General features: G+C 52.4%; 1 protein-coding gene across 1 annotated transcript in view; it reads left to right on the top strand.

Annotated features, from left to right (window-relative positions):
* LOC105700657 overlaps positions 1 to 21,137 on the top strand; it is a 78,956-nt gene that overhangs the window by 42,674 nt on the left and 15,145 nt on the right. The window contains exons 3-5 of the mRNA XM_012426709.2: positions 1,260 to 1,486; positions 1,911 to 2,212; positions 2,738 to 3,018. Coding sequence (XP_012282132.1) covers positions 1,260 to 1,486; positions 1,911 to 2,212; positions 2,738 to 3,018 — 810 coding nt within the window. The remainder of the gene's footprint in view (positions 1 to 1,259; positions 1,487 to 1,910; positions 2,213 to 2,737; positions 3,019 to 21,137) is intronic.

Here is a 21,137-nt window from a genome sequence, read left to right as displayed (position 1 = left end):
AGTGCGAAAGAAATCTTTTAATACAAGGATTAATTATTTAAATGGAACTCCTGCAAATTGGATGCAAAATATCCTTGAAGTTATGAGAATTGGTCTCAGTTCATTCGAGTCGGATAATTAGTCTTCGAATTAAGAAAATGTTTCATTGGTTCATCTTTCCCGATGCGTGACGTATGCCTCGACCTTAGAGCCCATCTTAACGACTTATTAACACCTGGTGAATGGGACCAGGTGCCGCGACTTCGCATCCGAAATTTAGCGACCTCGCGTCATCCGAAATTTAGCGACCTCGCGTCATCCGAAATTTAGCGACCTCGCATCATCAGAAATTTAGCGAATGGCCGGAATCTCTCGGGGCGATCGATGGGGGAGGAATCCCTCGTAAAGCTTTTAACACAATGCTCGCTGGTCTAGGTACTCTCTGCGAGACGTACGCGATCCATCCCGACACGTAACGTATGCCTCGACGGCGGGCAAACCCATCCGATACCCGTCCGGGAACTATCCGAGACCTATCCGAGACCTATCCGAGATGGCGGCACGTTCCGCGGGCGAGCGGTCGAGCACTCCTGAGGCGAGAAAGAGATTTACGGGCGGACACGGGCCCGGGGGACTCTATTCTACGCCAATCGAGCCTCGTCCTTCTTAGTGTCACACACCGACGACTGCGAGCCGAGAAGTCACCTCTTACGCCACGCGTTGCCTTCATTACCATATCTTAGATGCGATCTGTATCTCGGATTAATGCACCGGCCGTGCAAACGCGGGCACCGGTAAGGACGCCCTGGGGTCGCGGCCTCACCAGGCCCTGAAGACCCCGACAGGTCTTGGCCTCACCGGGTTCGAGGTCGTTCCACCTAGCTAGAAGATCGGGTTCATGACGTGGCATGATATCCTATCAATCGCGAGTGGAAATGCGATCAATCGGTGCATGGAAACTGGATATCGATGCGTGGAAAACGGATATCGGTACATAGGAAATGGTTATCGGTGCGATACCATTGAACGACATCTGCTGTGGGAACATGGTGGTTGGTCATACCAATACTTTCTATTGGAGTACTTAAATTAAAATATACATTGGTATTGCAGTTAGTATATGATTTTAATTTAAGTACATCATGTAGAACAATTGTAGAGCCTGATCGATTTTCCTACCTCGGAGTTTGCAAGATAGCGAGAGATTTCCTCCGCCAATAGGCCCTCCTTCGTCGGAAACATAAGAAAGTCAAAGAACAGTCGTGTGTTGCCTGTTGCAGGTGAAAACGGAACGACTCACTCCAGACAACAACTCGACCTCGTCGAGGAGTGTGACGCCTTCCTCCTCAAGCCACCCAGGAACGCCGCCCAATGCGACTCCCCTCGGAGGTCCAGAGGGCCCGCAGCCTCCGCATCATCTCAAGCACATGGAGCAGATGATGGGCCGCAACTACAGCGACTTCATGAGGAGCCTGGCCGCCAAGTACAACAACGCCAATCCCAATGAGTAGGTCTGCCTGACTCCGAGGCTTCGGTCTCGATTATCTAGAGGACGCAAAATTAGTCAAGGGGTCGACCAGAGTTTGGGCAGTGGATGGGAGAAAGGGTTGGGTCTTCAGGGTTGGGTCAATTTTGGCTTTGGAGTAAGAAAATAATCCGGCGACACCTGCGTCCCAGAGAGGAGGCCAGAGAACGCCCATGGGGATTAGGGTTGGGGAACGTCTAAGTAGCGGTATGTCCTGACCATCTTCGGCTTGAAAGGGTTAACCGCTTTCTGCGGAAGGGTCGGAGGGCCTTCTCCAGAGCGCGGTCGGCCTTCCTTTATGGGCGCAGGCGAGGTCGCGTGTGCGGACCTCGGATCGCGAGGGCACCATGAATGGTCATGCCTCGGCTCGTGCTCTCCGGACTATAGTTTCTGCTTCGTCTTCCAGCTACTTCAGCACACCCAGGAACGGGTACCCATCGGGCCTGGACCCCAGGTTTCCGGCCTTCAAGACGGCCGCGACGCCCTTCGTCGGACTGATGGCACCCCTGGGGGCGCCGCAACCCCCGACGGTGCCCACGACCTCGCCCCTGTCCTCGAAGGAGGCCAAGGAGCAGAAGCAGGACCCCTTGTTCGGCAATCCCGTCTTCCCGCCCATGCTGGACATGTCCTCCACCCAGGCCCTCCTGCACATGGTTAGGACGGCCAACGCCGCCCAGAACGCCGCCGAGCTCGAGACCTACCTCAAGGGTAGGTTTCCCACTTCTGAACCTGATCGTCCTACCTGGGGAAGTATCCCTGGGGACGTATGTCGCGGTACATCGAAAAATAAGACACTTTTTTCTTACGCATCGTTATTTAATACGAGAGTTTAAGGGATGAATACCACCCCCAACGTTGACCCTCGGTAACATTTCTCTGAAATGTTCTTGTAAAGGAAATAATGTCTAGATCGATACAATTTCTTTGGTTTCATCCTGCGATTCCGGCGAAGTATCATGTTCAGTACTGTTTATGAGAAAGTGTCAAGGAATTGTTTTTAGGGGTGGTCTTTCCTCCTTGCACTCGTGAATTAGAAATTCTGCAAATATACGTGTCTCTTATTTTTTTTTTCTTTTTCTTTTCGATGTACTTACTATGACGGAATTTAATCTGTAAGGCATACCTCGGATACTTTCCTTGTAAGATGGACTAGTTAGCTTGGAAGAGCTAGATCGAATCTTATCGATCTTTCGTCCATCCGAATTGTCAGTCAGGTGTGCTCGTCTTCGACAGGTGCGAATAAGCGGGACGCGGGAGTGACGAGTCCCCTGGACCTCTCCAGCCCTGGAGGATTCGCTCCCAGGAAGCGCCAGAGGACGGAGGCCACCAGGAGGTCCGGAAGTGTCTCGCCGAAGCCTAAACCTGCTCCCAGACCCAGCACACCTCCACCTATCAGGTGTCCATCCCTCTGTGGACACATGCCCTGTGGAGACGGCCAGGCTGTTAATCGCTGGACCATCGAGGACGTCGTCAACTACGTCTCCTCCATCGACATCTGCGCAGAGTACGCTCAGGTCAGTCTTAAACACCTCGGTTATTAACTGCACCTCGACTTCACCGACACAAATTCCAAAGATCCTGATTCCATGATCCATTTTCCTTGTGCAGGATGTGCAGACGACTACTCTGTCCCCATATTTAAAACCGTGCACGTGGTATTTAAAAAGCGATAATAGGATCCCAATATCAGTGGACGAGTTCCAAGGATTAGGTACCTTGCACCTCTAGGATTTTGTTGCTGGTCAGGAACTTCATGAATCCTGATTCCATGATCCATTTTCCTTCTGCAGGACATGCAGACGATTTCTCCGTTTACTAATTCAAGACCATGCAATTGCTCTTCAGGATGGGGTTAACCCTACTCAAGAGTGTCACGAATCCTTCCAGCGTTATCCTGATTCCATGATGCATTTTCCTCCTCACTATATAGGTTCCTTCTGTTTCCTAATTTAAGGGGATATGAAAGTGGCACTTGAGTCAATCGTTCATGAAACTTTTCTCCGAACTGGGTGTGCCGAATCGTTTAAAATCTCACAACGTTAACGCGAAGGCTAGAAGGAAGGTCCTGACACTCTTGGAATTTCATTTTTGGTAACCAATTTTTAAAGAACTGAAATTTCATGAGTTTCAGGACCTTCTTTATATTGTATTGTTTATATATATATTTTTATATTTATATTTATATTTATATCGTAAAGTTGGACTAGATTCGGTACACTCGGTTTGGAGAAAAGTTTCATGAACGAGAACTGTTAGACGTCACTTTCACATTACCTTAAGACCATTTAAGACCATACACGTGCTCTTCAGGATGCGTCTACTCGCTTCACCGCGTATACCAAGGAGCCTAGGATCATCATTATTATACACTGTTCTCATTTACTTCGCGTGACAACGTCTCGTAACGTTTCTCGCTTGCAAGGCCTCCCCGTCTCCCTCTTTCGCCCTCTGCCTCTCTTAGAGGGAATATCATTTAGACAATCTTCCCGAGTAACCGCGTCATAGGTCGCTCGATTTTTCCAAACGCGATTCAACCACCACGACTTATTCCATTACTTTAAGGTGAAGTGAAATGCGTCGAGAAATTCGCTCGACCTCAGTAAGGAAGATTCTTCTAAGTACCTACGCTACCGACGTTGGTATTTGTATTAACAGCTTATTTCTAATTATATTGTGTACCGTACTAAATAACATACTCCGCATGTCGTTTCCGTATAATAATTATAAAGAAATCGAAGTGAAACTTGAAAAATCTCCTGGATTCATGTCTTTTGATGCCCTAATTGAGGGTAGGGTGCCACCCTGCGCCATCTCTGATTTCAGTGTCAACTTAATTTTCTCTCCCAGGCCTCGTGTTACCTTCGTTTCAGCAAAGAAGCGCATAAGACACTTATTTTGCCTTTATCCCGTTCAAATGCGAGTTTCCCAATTACTAGAGTGTTCTAAATCGTTGTACAAGTATTCTGACACCTTTGTTTCTCATATCAGAGCCTTCAATACTTGTATATCGCTCGAAATATGCTTTTAAATATTGCTTTTTTTTAAATCCAAATTTTAAAAGTGTCAGGATAATTCTTAGGCGCTCACGAGTCACGTGTCAAAGTTTTGAGCATTTCGGTCCAATGCCCTTAAAAAAAAATTGTCTTATTCAAATCGACCGATTTGAGGGGGATTTCACTTCACCTTAATGCCGGACTACCTTGCTCCGATTTCTTCCCTCCACCCGGATCTCGATTCCCTATTTCTAAACCCGGGAAGGCATTCCTTGTCTTTATTCCTGCGGCCCTTCCGCCGCGGAATACGAAGACTGGACGAGATCGCCACCGTTTGATCCTGACGTCAGGGGAACGCGTTTCCTTTTCTTCGTGACAGCTCCGCTGATGCTTATACTACTCGGCTCGGTCGAGTACCTCGCATAACGAGCCCGGCATTAATAAGGAGCATCCTTAAATCAGCAGGGTGCAATTAGATCTCCGAGAGTCGGTTGTGTAAGGCCCGAAGATGCGAGGGACTCAGCCGGATTCCCGCAAACTCGGCGGGTCGTGCGGATCATATTAAGGCGATACGAAAATAGCATCCGAAGAGCCAATTGTTTATGCAACTTTTCCCCCGAAGGGGTAGACCGGATCCTTTGAAACCTCGCCACGTGTACATGGAAGCTCCTAGGAAGGTCTTAACACTCGTAGAATTTCATTCTTTCGATAAACCTGTTATACGGTTTTCTCTAAAATGTGAATTTTCACGAGTATCGAGATCTTCCTCAGGACCTGGAGTCACGTGTCAAAGTTTCGGACATTTCTATCCAATACCCTTAAAAAAAGGGTCTTACTCGAGTCGGCTGATTTGGGGTGAGTTTCACTTCACCTTAAGGTGATATGAAAGGATCATTGTATACATATGTACGTGAAAATATTTATAAAACTCTTCTTCAAACTGGATGCACCGAATTATCCGACACTTTGACATGTGATTATGAACGCCATAAGGAAGAACGCGATGCTCGTGAAATTGCATTTTTCGAGAAAAAATGTCCTTTTTTGGGTCCTTGTCCGAGATAAATGGACATTTTTTTTGCGCAAAATGAATTTTCACATCGCGTTCTTCATTAGGGCCTCCATAATCTGGTGATGAAGTTTCAGATGATTCGGTGCCCCCAATTTGGAGGAAAGATTTATAAATATTTTGCCTTTTTGGTATGTATACATGACACTTTCATATCACCTTAAGCCCTGAAAAGCGGAGAGCGCTCGGAAAGGAGTCTGGCAGCGCGAAAGCACGGCCGATGACAAAGGCGAAGACAAGAGTGCTTACGCGACAAGTCGAATAAGGTCCGAGCGACTGGAGGTCACGCGTGGGAGGCGACGAGGCGATCTTTCGTTTCCAGCATTGACTCGCTCTCTCGGTCCCCCGTGGTCTGGCTCGTCTCTCTTGTCTCTCGTGCGAGCACAGAATCGCGGAAGACGAAGAACCTCGGAAACCCGAAGAGGTCCGCATTCATGACTTTCTAACGACCTGGGTAGGCGATCTTCGGAGCATGCTCTAACCCCTGCCCGAGCTGTCTGCCACTCCGGAGTCCCTTGTTACCATAACTTACACCTACGTACTTTATCGAGACGCTTTCCGGGCGCGTTACAATTACTAGCCGGGATTTTTGCCGAGACATTGTCGCGATGAGCCAGGAGAGTCCTGGAGCCAGTCCATCTCGGTCGATTTTAATGGGCCCACGTTGGAGCTGGACCACTTCCGCTTCCATCCACATCTATACGTTCAAAAGAACAATTAAATGATTTATAGCGACATAAGCGACCCAGCTGCTGTCCAGATCAGTCAATGATTCGAGCGTTCTGGTTTTGTCGGCAGACAAATGGATCAAGGTATCGTTGGTGGAGAACAGCGCAAGGGGGTCTGCACGGACCCGTGCGAAAGGGTCCGGATTGGCTCCAAGTGCCTTGTGAAACCCTGTCGATCTCTTGGCTGGGTCTCCGAAAGATCAAAACGCGAGAGCACGCTCGATCGGCCTGATCGCTTATTAATGATTAATTGATTGCCGGAGCTACGCGCGCGGAGGTGTTACACGATAACTCCGCTCGATACGAGAGGCCAAGCTGGGTCAGATCATGCTCCGCGCCGAATCGTTAGAAAGTCTCATTCAACTGCGTGGTATACATTCGAAGGTGTTCCTGGCTGTTCCAGCGAGATGTAAAAGACTCCTTTCCCATCGGAACGAGACCTAAAAACGCGAAACCCGGAAGAAGCCCTTTTAGAAGACGATTTAAAGGGAGATTCTAGCTCGTGTTACAAATCTTGAGCGTTAGCTAGGTCCTAGATTCATGATCTGTCTAGAATTTCTTAGTCAATTTTCCAGGCAGGCAGGGAAATGGGTGGTGTGCCTCTATTTTATATGAGTTTCGAGTCGATTTTGCGTGGAAAGGAGGGCTTCTTAGGGTCTTCCAGGACAGGTGAGAATGTGCGTACAGGAAGAGTAGAAAGTCGTTGAGCTTATTCGTTGTACACGACGGAAGCATCGGCTGGTCGAGATCCGCTGAGCGTCACGCAACGGCGAAGGTCCGGACACGTGGTCGGCGTTGCCCCACGTTAATTAGACTGGAGAACCACGTGCGCGCTTTCTCCCCCGTCGTCCGCTCGATTCCGGAGCGATCGCTCGATCGATCATTCTCGATCGGATCGACTGCCGCCTCTCTAGCTCCTTCCGATATTTCCGCAAGGTCCGCTCCATATTCCCGTACAAATGTACACCGAACGCGACAAATGTACTCAACGCTGTCGAACACTACACCGAGAACGGTCAAATCGGGACGTTCATCTTGACAACTGTAAACGGGAAAGAAGTGTTCTGTACTGACTACACCTATGCAGAAAATCTGCAAGAACTCAAGCTAGAACCTGGCTAGGACGCCAATTTAGCAGAGTAAGGCCTACATTGAAACGTCACACTTGTCTCCATGTGGGTCCTAGATAGCCACCACCAGGGAAAGTCTGTCTAAATTAAACCTAACCAGGTTTTGGTTTGGCGTTACTTAGGAAAAATTGTCATGGGTCCATGGATTTCCACGCGGGTATTAGGAAGGAGGAAACGCTGTAGATGTGGAAAAACGGTGACTGGATTGATTATACATTTTTCATGGGTTATTGGAGGAAGGGGAACGAGCGACGTGCGGAGTCGCGGACCCGGAAACGTGCGCAAAGCCGTCCGGTCGGCCTACGCGGGACTTAAGGCCCAGATTCGAGGGGCCGACGGCGCGACTCTCGGCCCTCTCGACTACGCGGTGCGCCTGGTTCGCGAACCTCGGCGAGAGCCATCACTCACGTTTTCTACGTGCGCGGGTCTCGGGAATCGAGCAGTCGCGGTTACCACACATCCTCTCGAGAGCCTAACCTCAAAGTCCTCGTTACCCCGACCACGTCGCCGAGCCTAGCCAATGGGTGCCTGCAGACATTGTAATCTCGGCTCGGTTACTAACGACGAGACCTCGACAACAAGCCGCTTCGGGTAATATTGACAGCTCGTTGCTTGGCTCCGGATTATCGACGCAGCGAGCAGTCCCCAGAAACGGGTCGTAAAAAGTGTACCATTAGGAAGAGCCAAGATTCGTGAAGAATCGTCAGGGTGAGTCAACTTTAAAACGCGCTACCGAGGATTTTGTCGAAATACTGACCATTATGCTACCGAGGATTTTGTCGGAATACTGACCACTATGCTACCGAGGATTTTGTCAAAATACTGACCACTACACTACCGAGAATTGATTTTAAGAGTAGAACGTCGAGGTCTGGAACCGATATCTAAACACGCGGTGGACAACGGTTCACACCGGGCTCGCTCGACACACAATGGATTGTTATCGACGATAGCAGTACCCATTGTTTGCGCCTAGAACGAGCACGTTGTCTGGCTGTCATCGAGCGTCCACGTGCTGCACCCAAGTCAGCGTGTGCCGACCTTCGTTGCTTTTCCACCGGTGACAAAAATTGACATTATGGACCGTCTCCTAAGTAGAAGGCGAAAGTAGTCCAGCCCCTGTTAAACGAAACATCTTCGAGGAGTCGTTACGACCTTCATTTAGACATCGAGGGTCGAAAGCTAGTAGAGCCTAACTGCCCCGCATAAGTATACGAGTTACGCCTCTCTAGGTTTAGACCTTCAATCAGGGAGCTCTCTTTGCCTCACGCGAATCCCGCAAGTCCAAGCGATGATCTCGAGGTTAATCGCTACCATGCGCAGCCAATCTTGAAATGGCCGATTGCTAGTGCCCAGGGATTTTTGGCTGAGCTTCAAGGTCGCGATCTTTCACCCATTAGTCACGATGGGTCAGCAATGTGACCGGTCTCTTAAAAAATCCTCCCTTTCTAGAGGTTTTACACGTTTCATAGACTGGGAGCAATCGATAGAGCTTCGGGAGCGACTTGATACCATCCGGGAAGCGATGCTCGGATATATTCTGGACTGATTGTTCTATTCTCTAATGACTGTCCAAGATGCCTTCCGGAGGGTCCCAAGCACCCAAGGCGGAGGCATCAGATCCCGTTCGAGGCAATTTCGCGTGGACCCAATCGACCCTAGGTGACGACCCCAGAATGTGACCTCGAGTCGTCGAAGAACCGCGGTACCGTTCGACCAGGTCGTAGCGGAACGGTAACGCCGGCTAGGTGACGTTATTAATTGGTTAATGGGAACTGGGAGAGGCCCTCGCCGTGGGCATCGACTCCGTGGAACGGCTCTCGGCGCTGACCTCGGGGCCTTCTTTGCCGCGGCCCCGGCTGGATTAATTATCATTACCTCGTGCGCGGAATGAGATCGTACCTTCTCCGTGAACGGCTACCGCGCCCCAGCTACGACCCACTTTTGGCCTGCCCAGCTAGAACGGCCCCACCAAAGCAGGCTCGAAGAGAGGGGACCAGACCAGAAGAAACGGCCAAGTTTGCACTCTAACACTGCTCCACTCTTCGAGGTCTTCGAAAAATCATCCATCATTCCCCTCCGAACATCAAGATCCTAAAACATAAACCAGTTCCTTCTATTTTTCCTGATCCCTACGTTCTCCTAGGAATTGACTACTTGCACCTCTTTAGAAGGCCACCAACCCTTGAAAACTGACTAGGGAATCACAGACAGTAGTCAGGTCATAGCCACCTAGCTTTGTGTCTAGTACTAGGGCCTGCTTAAAATTCAGTTCTGCATCAACGTCCTTTTGTCAGCTTCTTCCTTTATCAGGCGAATTTTAAATGTCCTACCTAGGCTCTGGATAGAAGAGGGTGGTAACATTCCAATGTAGATCCTGTGTTGATGGGTTAGGGTTCTAGCTACGTCCTAGCTGGCGTCCTTGCGGGTTTTCCGCATGGGTATATCTCGTATGGGATAAATGGTGTCCGAGCTATCTGCGGTGAATCGAATATAGAGAGATTCGATGAAGAGGCCGGATAGGCCCAATCGGCGCGTTGCGTCGGGATCTTCAGTGTTACGTCTTGGCCGCAGCGTGGTTGGCTTCTCCCTTTACGTGAACGGCCTAACGATGCCCATTAGAGAGAGCACGGGGAGCTCTCTCGAGGCTTCCTGACTAATCGCGAGGCTCACGACTCCATACCTCATGCAGATCGGCTATTCGTCTTCCCCTATCCCCCAGTTTGTCAGCCGAATCGATTCGATAAAGATGCCGGTTGTCTATGACGGCCAGGCCGGAGAAGGCGCGGATATATCCGCGGATACATCTTCGGACGTCCGCAACGGAAAGGGGGAGCGGCTGGCAAGAAGATGCGTCGATTCCCGTCTCGTTCTGCGCCCTTTATGGCGAGACGAGTGTTCGCCAACTTACCGAGTCGCGAAGACCTAACGAGTCGGTGCCATGGGAACCGAGACTCGCAGACATTCTTCATGGTCGGATACTGACCATTACACGCCGGATCTTCAGTCCATGATTCTGGTACCAGTGCCGAATTCTTATCAGCGATGTTCAGCTACATAATGGCACTGGACCAGGGATTCATTCATGGGAAACGAAGATCGGTTCGTCCCGAAAGGATGACTACGTGATGGGATGTTAAGATTTTCTCTACAAAGAGAAAAAGATGCGAATAGAGTGATGCTTGGACAGTAGACGCACCCTTGTCCCATTTGAGGTATCAACAGCGAATTGTTATCAACGATGAAATTCTGATAACCTGAGAAACTGGACCAGGGATCCGTTCATAGTGAATGATGAATGTATCGTCCCAAAAGGATGACTAAATGATGGGATGTTGAGATCGAAGTTTTGTTCATCCATCAATGGCGTTCTTTGGTTCTTTCTATCGACGTCATTAAAATCATCCGACGTTTCTAGTAGAATTCATTTTCATCTCGGAAGTATTACTTTGTGGTGCAACGGAGATAGCTTCCGGCAACGGGAAATGTGACAACGTGGGTTGCTCAAGAGGATTATTTAATTCGGGGGGATACATCACGGTTCCGCGAGAAGATCGGTGAAATCGGGTTTTGCGTCGATGACGCAAGGCGCAACCCAGATCTGTCGCCGGTTACAGGGGAGGATCACTTTCTGGAGGATCGAGATGAACGAGAGGTGAGGGCTGCCCATTCATCAGGCCGTAACCAGAGAGAGAATACACCGAAGCTGTTGCGCACACAGCCGGGAAGACGAGGAAGACACGCGGAGGTCCGCAGACCGCGGAGCGTTTCGTGATGCCGCGCGGCTCATCTTCGCGGGAGAAGAGCGCAATCATCTCTTCAAAGCGGCCGCACACGCCGCGCTCTTTCGTAATCATCCTTAAATGATAACGAGATACGTGTCGATCCTACCCGGCGCCTGGGGTAGGGAGATTCGCGGATACGAAACTACAATCCAGAGGCTAGAAAAAGAGCCGGGATGTTTCCTAGTGGGAGGACAGCATAGAGATGTCTGTTATCGCTGGACAACGTCCGTCGAAAAGACATTGAACATCGATTCGATCAAAGCAAGCAGAACCTACGAAGATCGGACTTAGTCAAGGAAAGAAATCCTGCCAAGATCGACTCGATTATAGGAAACAAATCCTGCAAAGGTTGACTCAAATCGAAGGAAACTGATCCCCGGAAGATGGACCCGGTCGAAGGTAACAAATCCTTGATTGAGCGAGTGAAACGGGATAAGGACCCTAGCTCTAGGTCGAGGTGACACTTTCCACCGCCAGAGAGACCATCGTCAGCTCCGAAGAGCATCGGTCTCTGGAAAGGCCCCGGAATACCTCACGTAAGGTTAAGGCGTGTCCGCCTTTCGCCCGTGTACGTCGCGGCGGTGCAGCATCCGGACGACGCGGTCCCGTTCCACGATACCGATCCCATTAGGGTCGAGGAGACAACGCGCGTTCACCAGAAGGAAAGCTGGACGTATTCCCCAGAGAAGTTGTCCAACTACTGACGATACCGCCAATTGCGACCATGATACCCTTACTGGACACCGGTACTGTTGTCGGTGCCTCGCACCAGTACTAGGATCCTCCGCGTTTTCATCTGCAATTCATAAAAATCCTCCGACTTCTTCCTGGATCTCCCTCTGGCTGGAAGGTGTTACCTGGACGATCAGAGGATTCATAGCCAGGAAGCTGGAGAAATCGCATTAAGCCAGGAAGGACAACGTGGTCGCGTCATCCTGGCTCCTTGTTGGTACCTTACATCGGCTTCTAGTGGTTGGCGCCTCCACTGCATTTGTAGTCGAGGGAAATCCTTGGTTGGAGATCTCTCTCAGGTGGTGGAGCGTCGCCAAGGCGATCTTTGGACCCAGAGCTGAGAAACTGGAGACATCGCGTGAATAACGCGCTCGCCACGGGACGGGATCACGAGTGCACGACTTCAACGTGCACTCGAGCTCTTGGCGTCCTCCCTCTCGCATCTCCCGAAGACACGTGTTACGATTTCGACACGGCGCATTTCTAAACCGTGTCTACGGCTCCAGCGGGATATGTACATGCGCGAAACTCCGCGCCGCCACCCCCCGTCACGATTACCTCATTGTGTTTATACTAATGGGCTCGAAATAGCATCGTCTTGTTCTTTGCTCGCGCCAACCGACGTGTCTACGTGTTATGCCGTCGCGAGCGAGCGCGGGCATGACGTTACGTCTCTCTGGGAAAGTCCGAGTCGAGGCGCACTCGAGAGGCCCGACTCGCTTGGCGATAAATCTTCGGCACACTCGAGCTGCCGAGACGAGCGAGGGAGGCTGGGGCGCGCTCCCGGCTCGCTTATGACAATGTCTCCTAACAGGGAATCCGACTTGACGAGTAGAATGCGATGTGCACCTCGCGGGTGTTGCGAAGGTCCCCTGTGACTTATGGCAGTGCCTTCTGGAACGGAGCCCTGCTGGAGAACCATCGGGTAACGTTCTCCATGTCCCTTCATCGGCTGAGATAAATCCTAACTCAGATATCCAACCAGCCACCAACCACAATTCTGCAGAAATATCTCTACAAGAACAGTGTACAAGCCACGTTTCGGAGGTTTTCAAAAGATGTTGGGCACCACACCACTCATCTTCCACCAAGAGATTAGTTCCAGCAGAACGTTCTCCACGTCTCTTCATCAATTGGGATAAATCCCAACTCAGAGTTGCAATCAACCCCCAACCACAACAGTGTACACAAAAACGTGGCTGCAGGAGCAGTATGCGAACCACGTCTTGAATGTTCTCGAAAGATGGTGGGCATGATCCGATTTATTCTCCGTAAAGAAATTCGCCGATCCAGTTGGGCGTACCCACATCCCTCCATCGACTGTACTGGATTTTAACTCAGACATCCAACCTACCCCCAACTACAACAGTGCGCTCAAAAAGTGGCTGCAGGGACAGTATACATACCACGTTTCGGATGTTCTTGGCGGATGATGGGCACTACTCCATACATCCACCACCGTAATATCGCCTGGTCCATCTAGTCCTTGACATCCCGAAACACCACCTTCCTCGCTTTTACCCTTTCCTCTATCCTCTCCCCCTACGAAACTACCACGTTTCGTTGCAGGCCCAGGAGAAATGTATTATTAAACGCGGTAACGAACGCGAGACTGGGGGAGGTGCCCAACTTGCTGGACGACTTTTGAAGGGACCTGTACGACATGTCGGACCATGTCGGTCGATCAGTCGGATGCTGCCGGCGGGGACAATTACGCAGATGTGTGGCTGGGTGGACGCGCGAGCGTGGCGTGCAGTCCGGTCCATCTTTCTCTCCGCCCCAGCCTCCGGTCCATCTCTCTCTCCCTCTTGCTCGCCATGCTGGGCACGCAGCCGTCTCAGTCCCTCCTCGGCCTCTTCCCTCTGGCCGGCGCGTTGCGAGGCACACCTACATAATGTAAAGCTACGCTCCCGTCTGGAATTAGCGTGGACGCACCTGTGTGCGTCCCTGTGGTTGTGCGTGTGGCTCGACGAGTGATTACAGAGGGCGAGCCTGGGTTGCCCCCGGCGCGTGCGTTCCCGTCGTCCGGGCGTTCTGTCCAGTTCCAACGTTCCGAGAATCCGGCCCAGGACCTCGCAAATGGCGGCCGATCTGGGCGCGTTCCCAGAGACGTCGGGGTGTCCTCGCGCGGTACATGAAAAGAGTTCTGAAGAGGAAGATGTCAGACTTCTGCAATGAAAGAGAAAACGAAAGCACGTTAAAAAAAAAAAGAAGAGCTGGTGTATAAGTGATTAGGAAATGCCAAACAGGGTCTAGGACCTAGCTAGGACTTCGCGCTAGAGGGATCTATCTTTGCAGATGTTCTACACGGGGAGATACCAATCAGATTTCCACGATGAACCGGGCAAACGAAAGTATCAGTTAAGACGGCTCTGGAAGCCTCCAGGATGATGCAGCCTTCGACTCCAATCACGTAGAACGTTTTTGGAAACGACAGGAGTGACTGATGTCGGGTACTCCCCGTTTCCTGTGCCGGGTCCGGATGATCCGCGGATTTCTCCGCGATCTCGACCTCGAGAGCGGATCGGGCAGGTGGCTGGGAAAGGGCAGCGACCTGGGAGGGTTAGAGTTCTAGGAGCGGAAAGAGCTGGGAGCGAAGCCAAGCCGAGAAAGGAACGGCTGGCTCTCTCGAGGAACACAATTCCAGGCAGTAGCCACGCCAGGTTAGCCGACTCAAACTGAACTTTCACCGCAATTAAACTAAAAGCGCAATTTCTGCACGAGACTGCCGTCGCTCCCAGCTAGGGTTAATGGTGGTCCCCCACGATCTGTACCCCGGGGGCCGATCTATTCCGGAATTCCATGCATGTCTGAGATCTGCTTCTAGAAGGCAACATTTACCGACCGTTACAAGCACCTTACACTAAACGCTGAGCCTAGAATAAGGAATACTTGGACAGTTGTCCTCGAGCTCGAGGTTTTACCTCGACCTTCTTCAGGCCTTTCTTCCACCCGGAGGGAGGGACACTGTCAAAGCGTGTATCGGCCGTTCCACGCTCGTGTCCTCTTAGCAAGATTTACGCACGGATGCGCTCACAACCGTGAACCTCCTGCGCCGTGCCGGACGCAGCCAGCCATCATCATTACTCCGATCTACATCTACATTGTCATTAGACCTCGGCACCGCGGCACATCGTCGAACCGGCTGATACGTTGCGATGAGCGATCGAGGTCGCCGTCGCCTGGTCTTCCAGCCAGGGATCCACCCGCGGGAGGGGCGTCCGGGGTCTAGGAAGAGAAAGAAGAGAAAAAACCGCGAAGAAGAAGACGACGAGGACGATGAAGAAGTGCTCTACCCCCGAGGAACTCCGGAGCCCCTACTTTTCCAGCTCGGATCCCGTCTCCCCGGTTCGGACCGATCACTGTTATTACGTAGTCGATGCCCATCCGTCTACGCATCGCTTCTCGAGCCACCGTTCTTTTTCTCCTCTTGGTCCCTGATTTTACGCACTGTCGCACTCCCCTTGCTTGCCCCTCCGCGGTCCTTGCTAAGAGTTTCCGCAAGCGCCAGGATGCCTCGTGGGATTCCACCGGAACAGCCATCGGTGGATCTGCTAGAGTCGGTCCTGAAGTTGACAGAGATGCAGAGTTTGCATCTGAGACTTTATTGACAGCGGGTCCTACGGAAATTGAGCAATTACTCGCAGATAATTAGGCGGGTTGGCGGCGGGATGAGTTACGGTGCGACGGTGGCGGCTGCGGCGGCGCCGGGAACTGGAGGGACAATGGGCCCCTTGGCTTAGAGAAACAATGGCGGCCTGCTGGCTTGAATCAGCGCTATAAACAATACCCGAGGTGGGCCCGGCTGATAGGGTCGCGAGGTCAGCCCCCGCGGGAGCTCATGACTCTCCTCGCTCCTCCACCACCGGAGCCTGTTCCGCCTGTTCCGCCTGACCCGCCGTTCCGCCCCCAAGTGCGACCTCATCCCTAGCTAGTTCCCAGCTGGCGAACCATCCTTATGATGCCTATGCGTGGCAGCCTCAGTTCTGGTCCCATGTGGAACCGCACAAGTACCGCGAAGGACCATGTACCCACCTGGTCCCACGTCGCATCTTTATGGTGCACGGTGGTATCGCACCATTCTCCGCTGGAGTTTGCATAATACCATAATACCAGCTATCCCAGGTAGCATGGTATCCTGTCGGTGCCACACACTGCTCCAGTAGTCCTAAGCAGGTTTCCTCTAGACGTCCTTACCCTCGTAGATTTTCTAAGCAGCGTCCTAGCGAACGATCTCAGATATCCATTTCTAGTAGACGACGGCCTGGAATGTGCCATAGTACCATAACACCTCCAGTGCTAAGTACCAACACGATGCCACACACTACTGTAGTGGTCTTAACCGGTGGGTTTCCTCTGGAAAACGTCCTTACCCTCCCAGATTTTCTAGGCAACGCTCTAGCAATCGATATCCGATATTCATTCTTGACAAGAACAGCAAAACCAGAACACCCGCCCATCAGAAGTGATGCGCTATCCCTACATTGCCACACATTGAACCAGTGATCCTTATCCACCACGATTCCCTATGCAACGTCTTAGTAAGCGATATTGTACATCCGTTCCTGATATTCCACGACAACCATACCATAACACCCATCCCTAATAGTGCGGTATCCACACGATACCACACACTGCTCCAGTGGTCCCACCTCGGCCGGTTTCCTCTCTCGGAAACGTCCTTACCCTCGCGGATTTCCTAGGCTGCGTCCGAGCGACCGATCTTAGATATCCGTTCCTGGCTTACGACGACCTGGAAACCTGGCGAGAGATCCCTTCGAAAGATACTCCGTTATCCGCAACGCCTTTAAAGTTCGAGAGACAGGGAAACGCCGGGGAGGTCGAGGAGAGGGACAGGCTCCGGATGCCGACACCTCCCTGTTCCCCGGGCTTAATAAATTCCTGGTCCCGGTTGGGCAGCGCGCGCGATATATCTGGAACGCGCGTTCCGGTATATCCGTGGATATATCGGATATATCTCCATCTATACACCGCATGTAGGTAGATGTCCGCACCGCGGCGTGGCGGCCCGAGGCCTTGCGAGGGGTCGCGGCGAGGTCGCGTAATGACGGGCCGAACTCTGCAATCACAGGAGCGCGCACGCCACGTGGCCTGGTACGTGGCCGCAATCGACCTCTCTTCGTGTTTATACCGGTAAACATCCTGCCTCGGAATTAGCGGGGATGCCCGAAGAAGGGAGACGCCGGATGCTGCCCCGAGGTGACTGGACCCGTGCGGAACCGTCCTAACCCAGTCGTAACCCCATCCTAACCCCCAGGCGCAGGACCTCCAGGCTCTCCTTCCAGGATCTGGCCCACCAGATATCCCATCTGCTCTTCCTCTCTGCGATCCACGGTGTCATGGGATTAAATGACTCCAGGCTCGGGGCCGGGAAGACAAAGAGGAGCGATAAGAACGCTGAAGAGTTCCTCGGCGGTGCCGCTGAGTCACTCCCTTGTAATTACGGACACCGCGAGCCAATAGGGGGTCACTCTCGTCGATTAGGCCATTTCGGCTCCCTGTTTATATCGGGCTGCGATTGGGTCCGATAAGAACCCCCGCTCTCTTGGCAACGAGGTTAGGACGCGAGATCTCCTCGGGCTTCCTGCTGGTCCGGACTCGGACTGGTGCTGGAGGCTAGGAAATCCGAGGTTATCCTGGCTCAGGTTCGCCATCGAGGACAACCTCCCTCCCCTGGGGGCCGTTCATCCGCCGGTGCGCCGACATTTTAATCCGTTTAACGCCGAATCAGGCGGGATCTCTCCCAGACGTCGCTCGCCGATTTGCATACGCAATTATCGCGATAGCGCGCACCCCGATCGTCGTAATAACGTGTACGCGGCCGTGCCGCGGTTACTATCTCCGGTACTAATCGCGGATGCATTATTCATAAAACACGAGGAATAACAGTCCAAGGAGGGCGGGGACGAGCGAGGAGGTCCTGCGCTACCGGGGACGCCAGTGCCTCGGCAATTAATTAGCCTTATTCATACCGCGACGCGGTATTTACGAGCGTCGCGACGCCTTTGGAGAACCTGGGTCCCCATATCGGCTTCGACCGGAAAGTCCTGGAAAGGACCACCCTTGAAGCAGCAACCCTAAATCTGACCCCGGCACGACTTAACGTTCAATGATCCCAGCTCCCTTTTGTTCCTAACACCCTGATGTCGCGTCAACGACGAACGATAAATTTAGAAAATCTGCAGGACCTAGGTAGGATGCCAGTCTACCAATGGGGCCTGCATTGCGATATACAATCTCTAACTAGACGTTAACGAGGAAAATTTAGATACCATTGTCACGGACGCCAAGGTACATCCTGACCCGGTCTTAGCTTGGCGTCTTGGGCGCGCGATCACGTCCTAAGACCCACCCTAGCTAGGAGGTTAAACCCTATATAGGGTTCCTAGAGATCCCTTTAAAGTTTTTCACGGGGGAATTGGCGGAAAATGAAGTTCTCGACGAGGGACTCCGGCCTATCTTAGCGACTTTTCGTCCTCGCTGGCCGTTTTCACGCTGACAGGAAGCATCGAATTGCATAAAATTATGCGAGGCGCCCGCGCCGCTACGTCGGGGTGATATCGGCCGTATCGGGGGACACGAAGAGAGCCGATGCTCGAGGATGCGGAACGGAACGACGCAGCTCCGACTGCATTCAGACCCTGGGGCACCACCCACCGCGATACGAATCGAGCCGACGCGACCTGATGGGCCCGACGTCCCTGTGGACAGATCCGTATCAGTCCTGGTCCCTCGCGACGTGCAACCCCGAGCTCGGCTTGGCTCGTGACTACAGTTATACCTCCTCGATCACAAAGCGCCGGCGATTTTGCCCCGGAACCGTGGAGAACGGATCTCGGCCGGCCCAGAGAATCGATTAGACCCCGCGGACTGGTGCACCTGCGCAGGAGTAAGACGTTTTCCCCGACAATCGCAGTTGACTCTCGGCATGGGAGCAACCGTAGCGGAACGACCGCGGACCGAGGTAGACCTCGCTGCTGGTGCACACGTCCGATGATGACGATGCCCGAAGGACCCGGATGCTGAACGAGTCGCAGGTCCCCTTGGGCTACTGATGAAGAGAACCCTAGATGCCTTCCTGCCGGTGTACACGTCCGATGTTGCCCGAAGGACCCGGATGCTGGCGGATGAGTCGCAGGACCCCCAGGGATACTGATGGGAGGATCTCAAGGTGCCTCGCTACTGGTGCACACGTCCTATGATGATGCCCGAAAACAACAGATGCTGGACGACGAGTTGCAGAACCTCTAGAGCTACTAATGGGAGGATCTCAAGGTGCCTTGCTGCTGGCGCACCCGTCCGATGACGATGATGCCCGAAGATCCAGATGCTGGACGAGTCGCAGGTCCCTTTGGACTGCCGATAGGGTAGACCCCTAGGTATCTCGCTGCTGGTACCCGCATCCGATGATGATGTTCGAAGGACCCGAATCCTGAATCCCAATTCACGGGTCCCATAGGGCTACCGATGGGGAGGATCCCGAGGTGCCACGAGGTGTCTCGAAGCGGCCGGCCCCGGAGGGTGCGTCTTATTGGACGTCAGAAGGGAGCCAGGCAGGCGGCGAAGAAAAAGGGTAGCGTTTCTGCGCTGATTGGCCCTCGCTGACTCGTCCACTTTGCCGGTCCCCTTGCGCTGCCGCATGCGGCCGACCGGTCGGCTCGATCCGGCAGCCGACCCGGTCCAGGGGCATTCCTGCACGTCAGTGCGTCCGCCCAGTGGCTCGCCGAATCGCGGGGGACCCTTATATAATTAACCATTAAATTATAAGCTTGGCCATCGAAACCGCCTGCGAAGACCCCGAGGCAATTACCCCCGCCGGGAGGAAAAATCGAGGAGACAGAGAAGGTGGAAAAAATCGAGGAGGACCAGGGAGGGAGTCGAAAATCCATGCCGGCCGATTCCCGAGTTACGACTCGGCTTCGGCCCCGGCTAACGACCGATACCTTCCTTTTAATCGATATTAATCGACCCCCCCTTCTCGATGCGGATACCGGTCTTCGGAGGGGGGCAGGAGGAGGCGAGTGACATGGCGGCCGAGGATCAGGGAATTCGCCCGCCTCGCCTGAGAGAAACGCCCGAGAACTCCCGTTCGTCTCGCTCGACCGGTGGCCCCAAGGAGGCGCGCCTGTAACGACCCGGCAGCTCGTTTTGCTCCTCAAATCGCGCATTAATCGCTCGGGTAACGAAGTGGCATCTTTTACGCCCCGCCGCTAATGGCGAACGATGGGACCAGGCGCCAGGATGGGCGACACGCCCTGGTCCGCGTCCTGGGCACTCCAGGTCTGGCCAACCTTCCGGAACACTCCTACCGCTGGTTCGTTCCATGGTGAACCATGGAACCCATTGCAAGAAGTTCGGTTTGAAGCCGGGCGATAGGGACTGCGATGGAGCTGCAAGTGCTGGAGATAAATTCGAAGAGTCATTGACATCGAGTCTTAATCTATATTCTCTGTGTTAATGATTCTCGCGGCTCAAGCATATCGATCTCTGCCATTCATCTCGGCTGTTAATCCCATAGAAGAATTAATAATCTTTTCGTTCAGTGCCCTAGTTTTTTTGACACGTGAAGTGTGGTCTCATGTGATCGACATCGAACTATCTATAAGCTAGGATCATAGGGACCGACGCCAAAGAATCGATGCCGCCTGGGTGGAACGTATCATAGAATTCTTCTTGCGAACTTCTTGTTAACTTGTGAATTTCTTGACACTGTGTCAGTCCCCAAAGGGCAACTGCACAATTGGCGTGTTAAAATTGTAAAAAGACAGATTCCTCATCAGTCGCCAAGTGGGTGGTACCAGACCAAACCTTCAAAAAGCTTGTTTTTCCGCTTGGTTTCGTGGCGAGCCATGAAGTTCATCGCACGTATCGCGTTTCATAGTCTGATAAAGGCCAAGGTGGGGCTGCAGGTGCTCGAGATAAATCTTTGGAGCTATCGTTACGCAGTTGGGGTCTTGATCGAAGGAACCAGGGTCCATGATGTCCATGGGATGTCCTCGATATTCGCGGTCCATGGGCCCCCGCGAATCGACGGGGTTATTAATTTCGTGATAGCTCCCCTCTTCCGTCCTCAATGTCTCGGCCTTTAACACGGGGATTAAATCGTAAGGAGATTAATTCCTCGTGAGTCGCCAAGTGGTCCGGTGTGTCCATAGGTGGAGGCGACCTCCTTAAG

Source organism: Orussus abietinus, unplaced genomic scaffold (genome assembly GCF_000612105.2).
Source record: "Orussus abietinus isolate OABI.00-Male unplaced genomic scaffold, Oabi_2.0 scaffold93, whole genome shotgun sequence".
Lineage (NCBI taxonomy): Eukaryota > Metazoa > Arthropoda > Insecta > Hymenoptera > Orussidae > Orussus > Orussus abietinus.
Note: the sequence above shows the minus strand (reverse complement) of the source record. Positions and strands in the feature narration are given on the sequence as shown.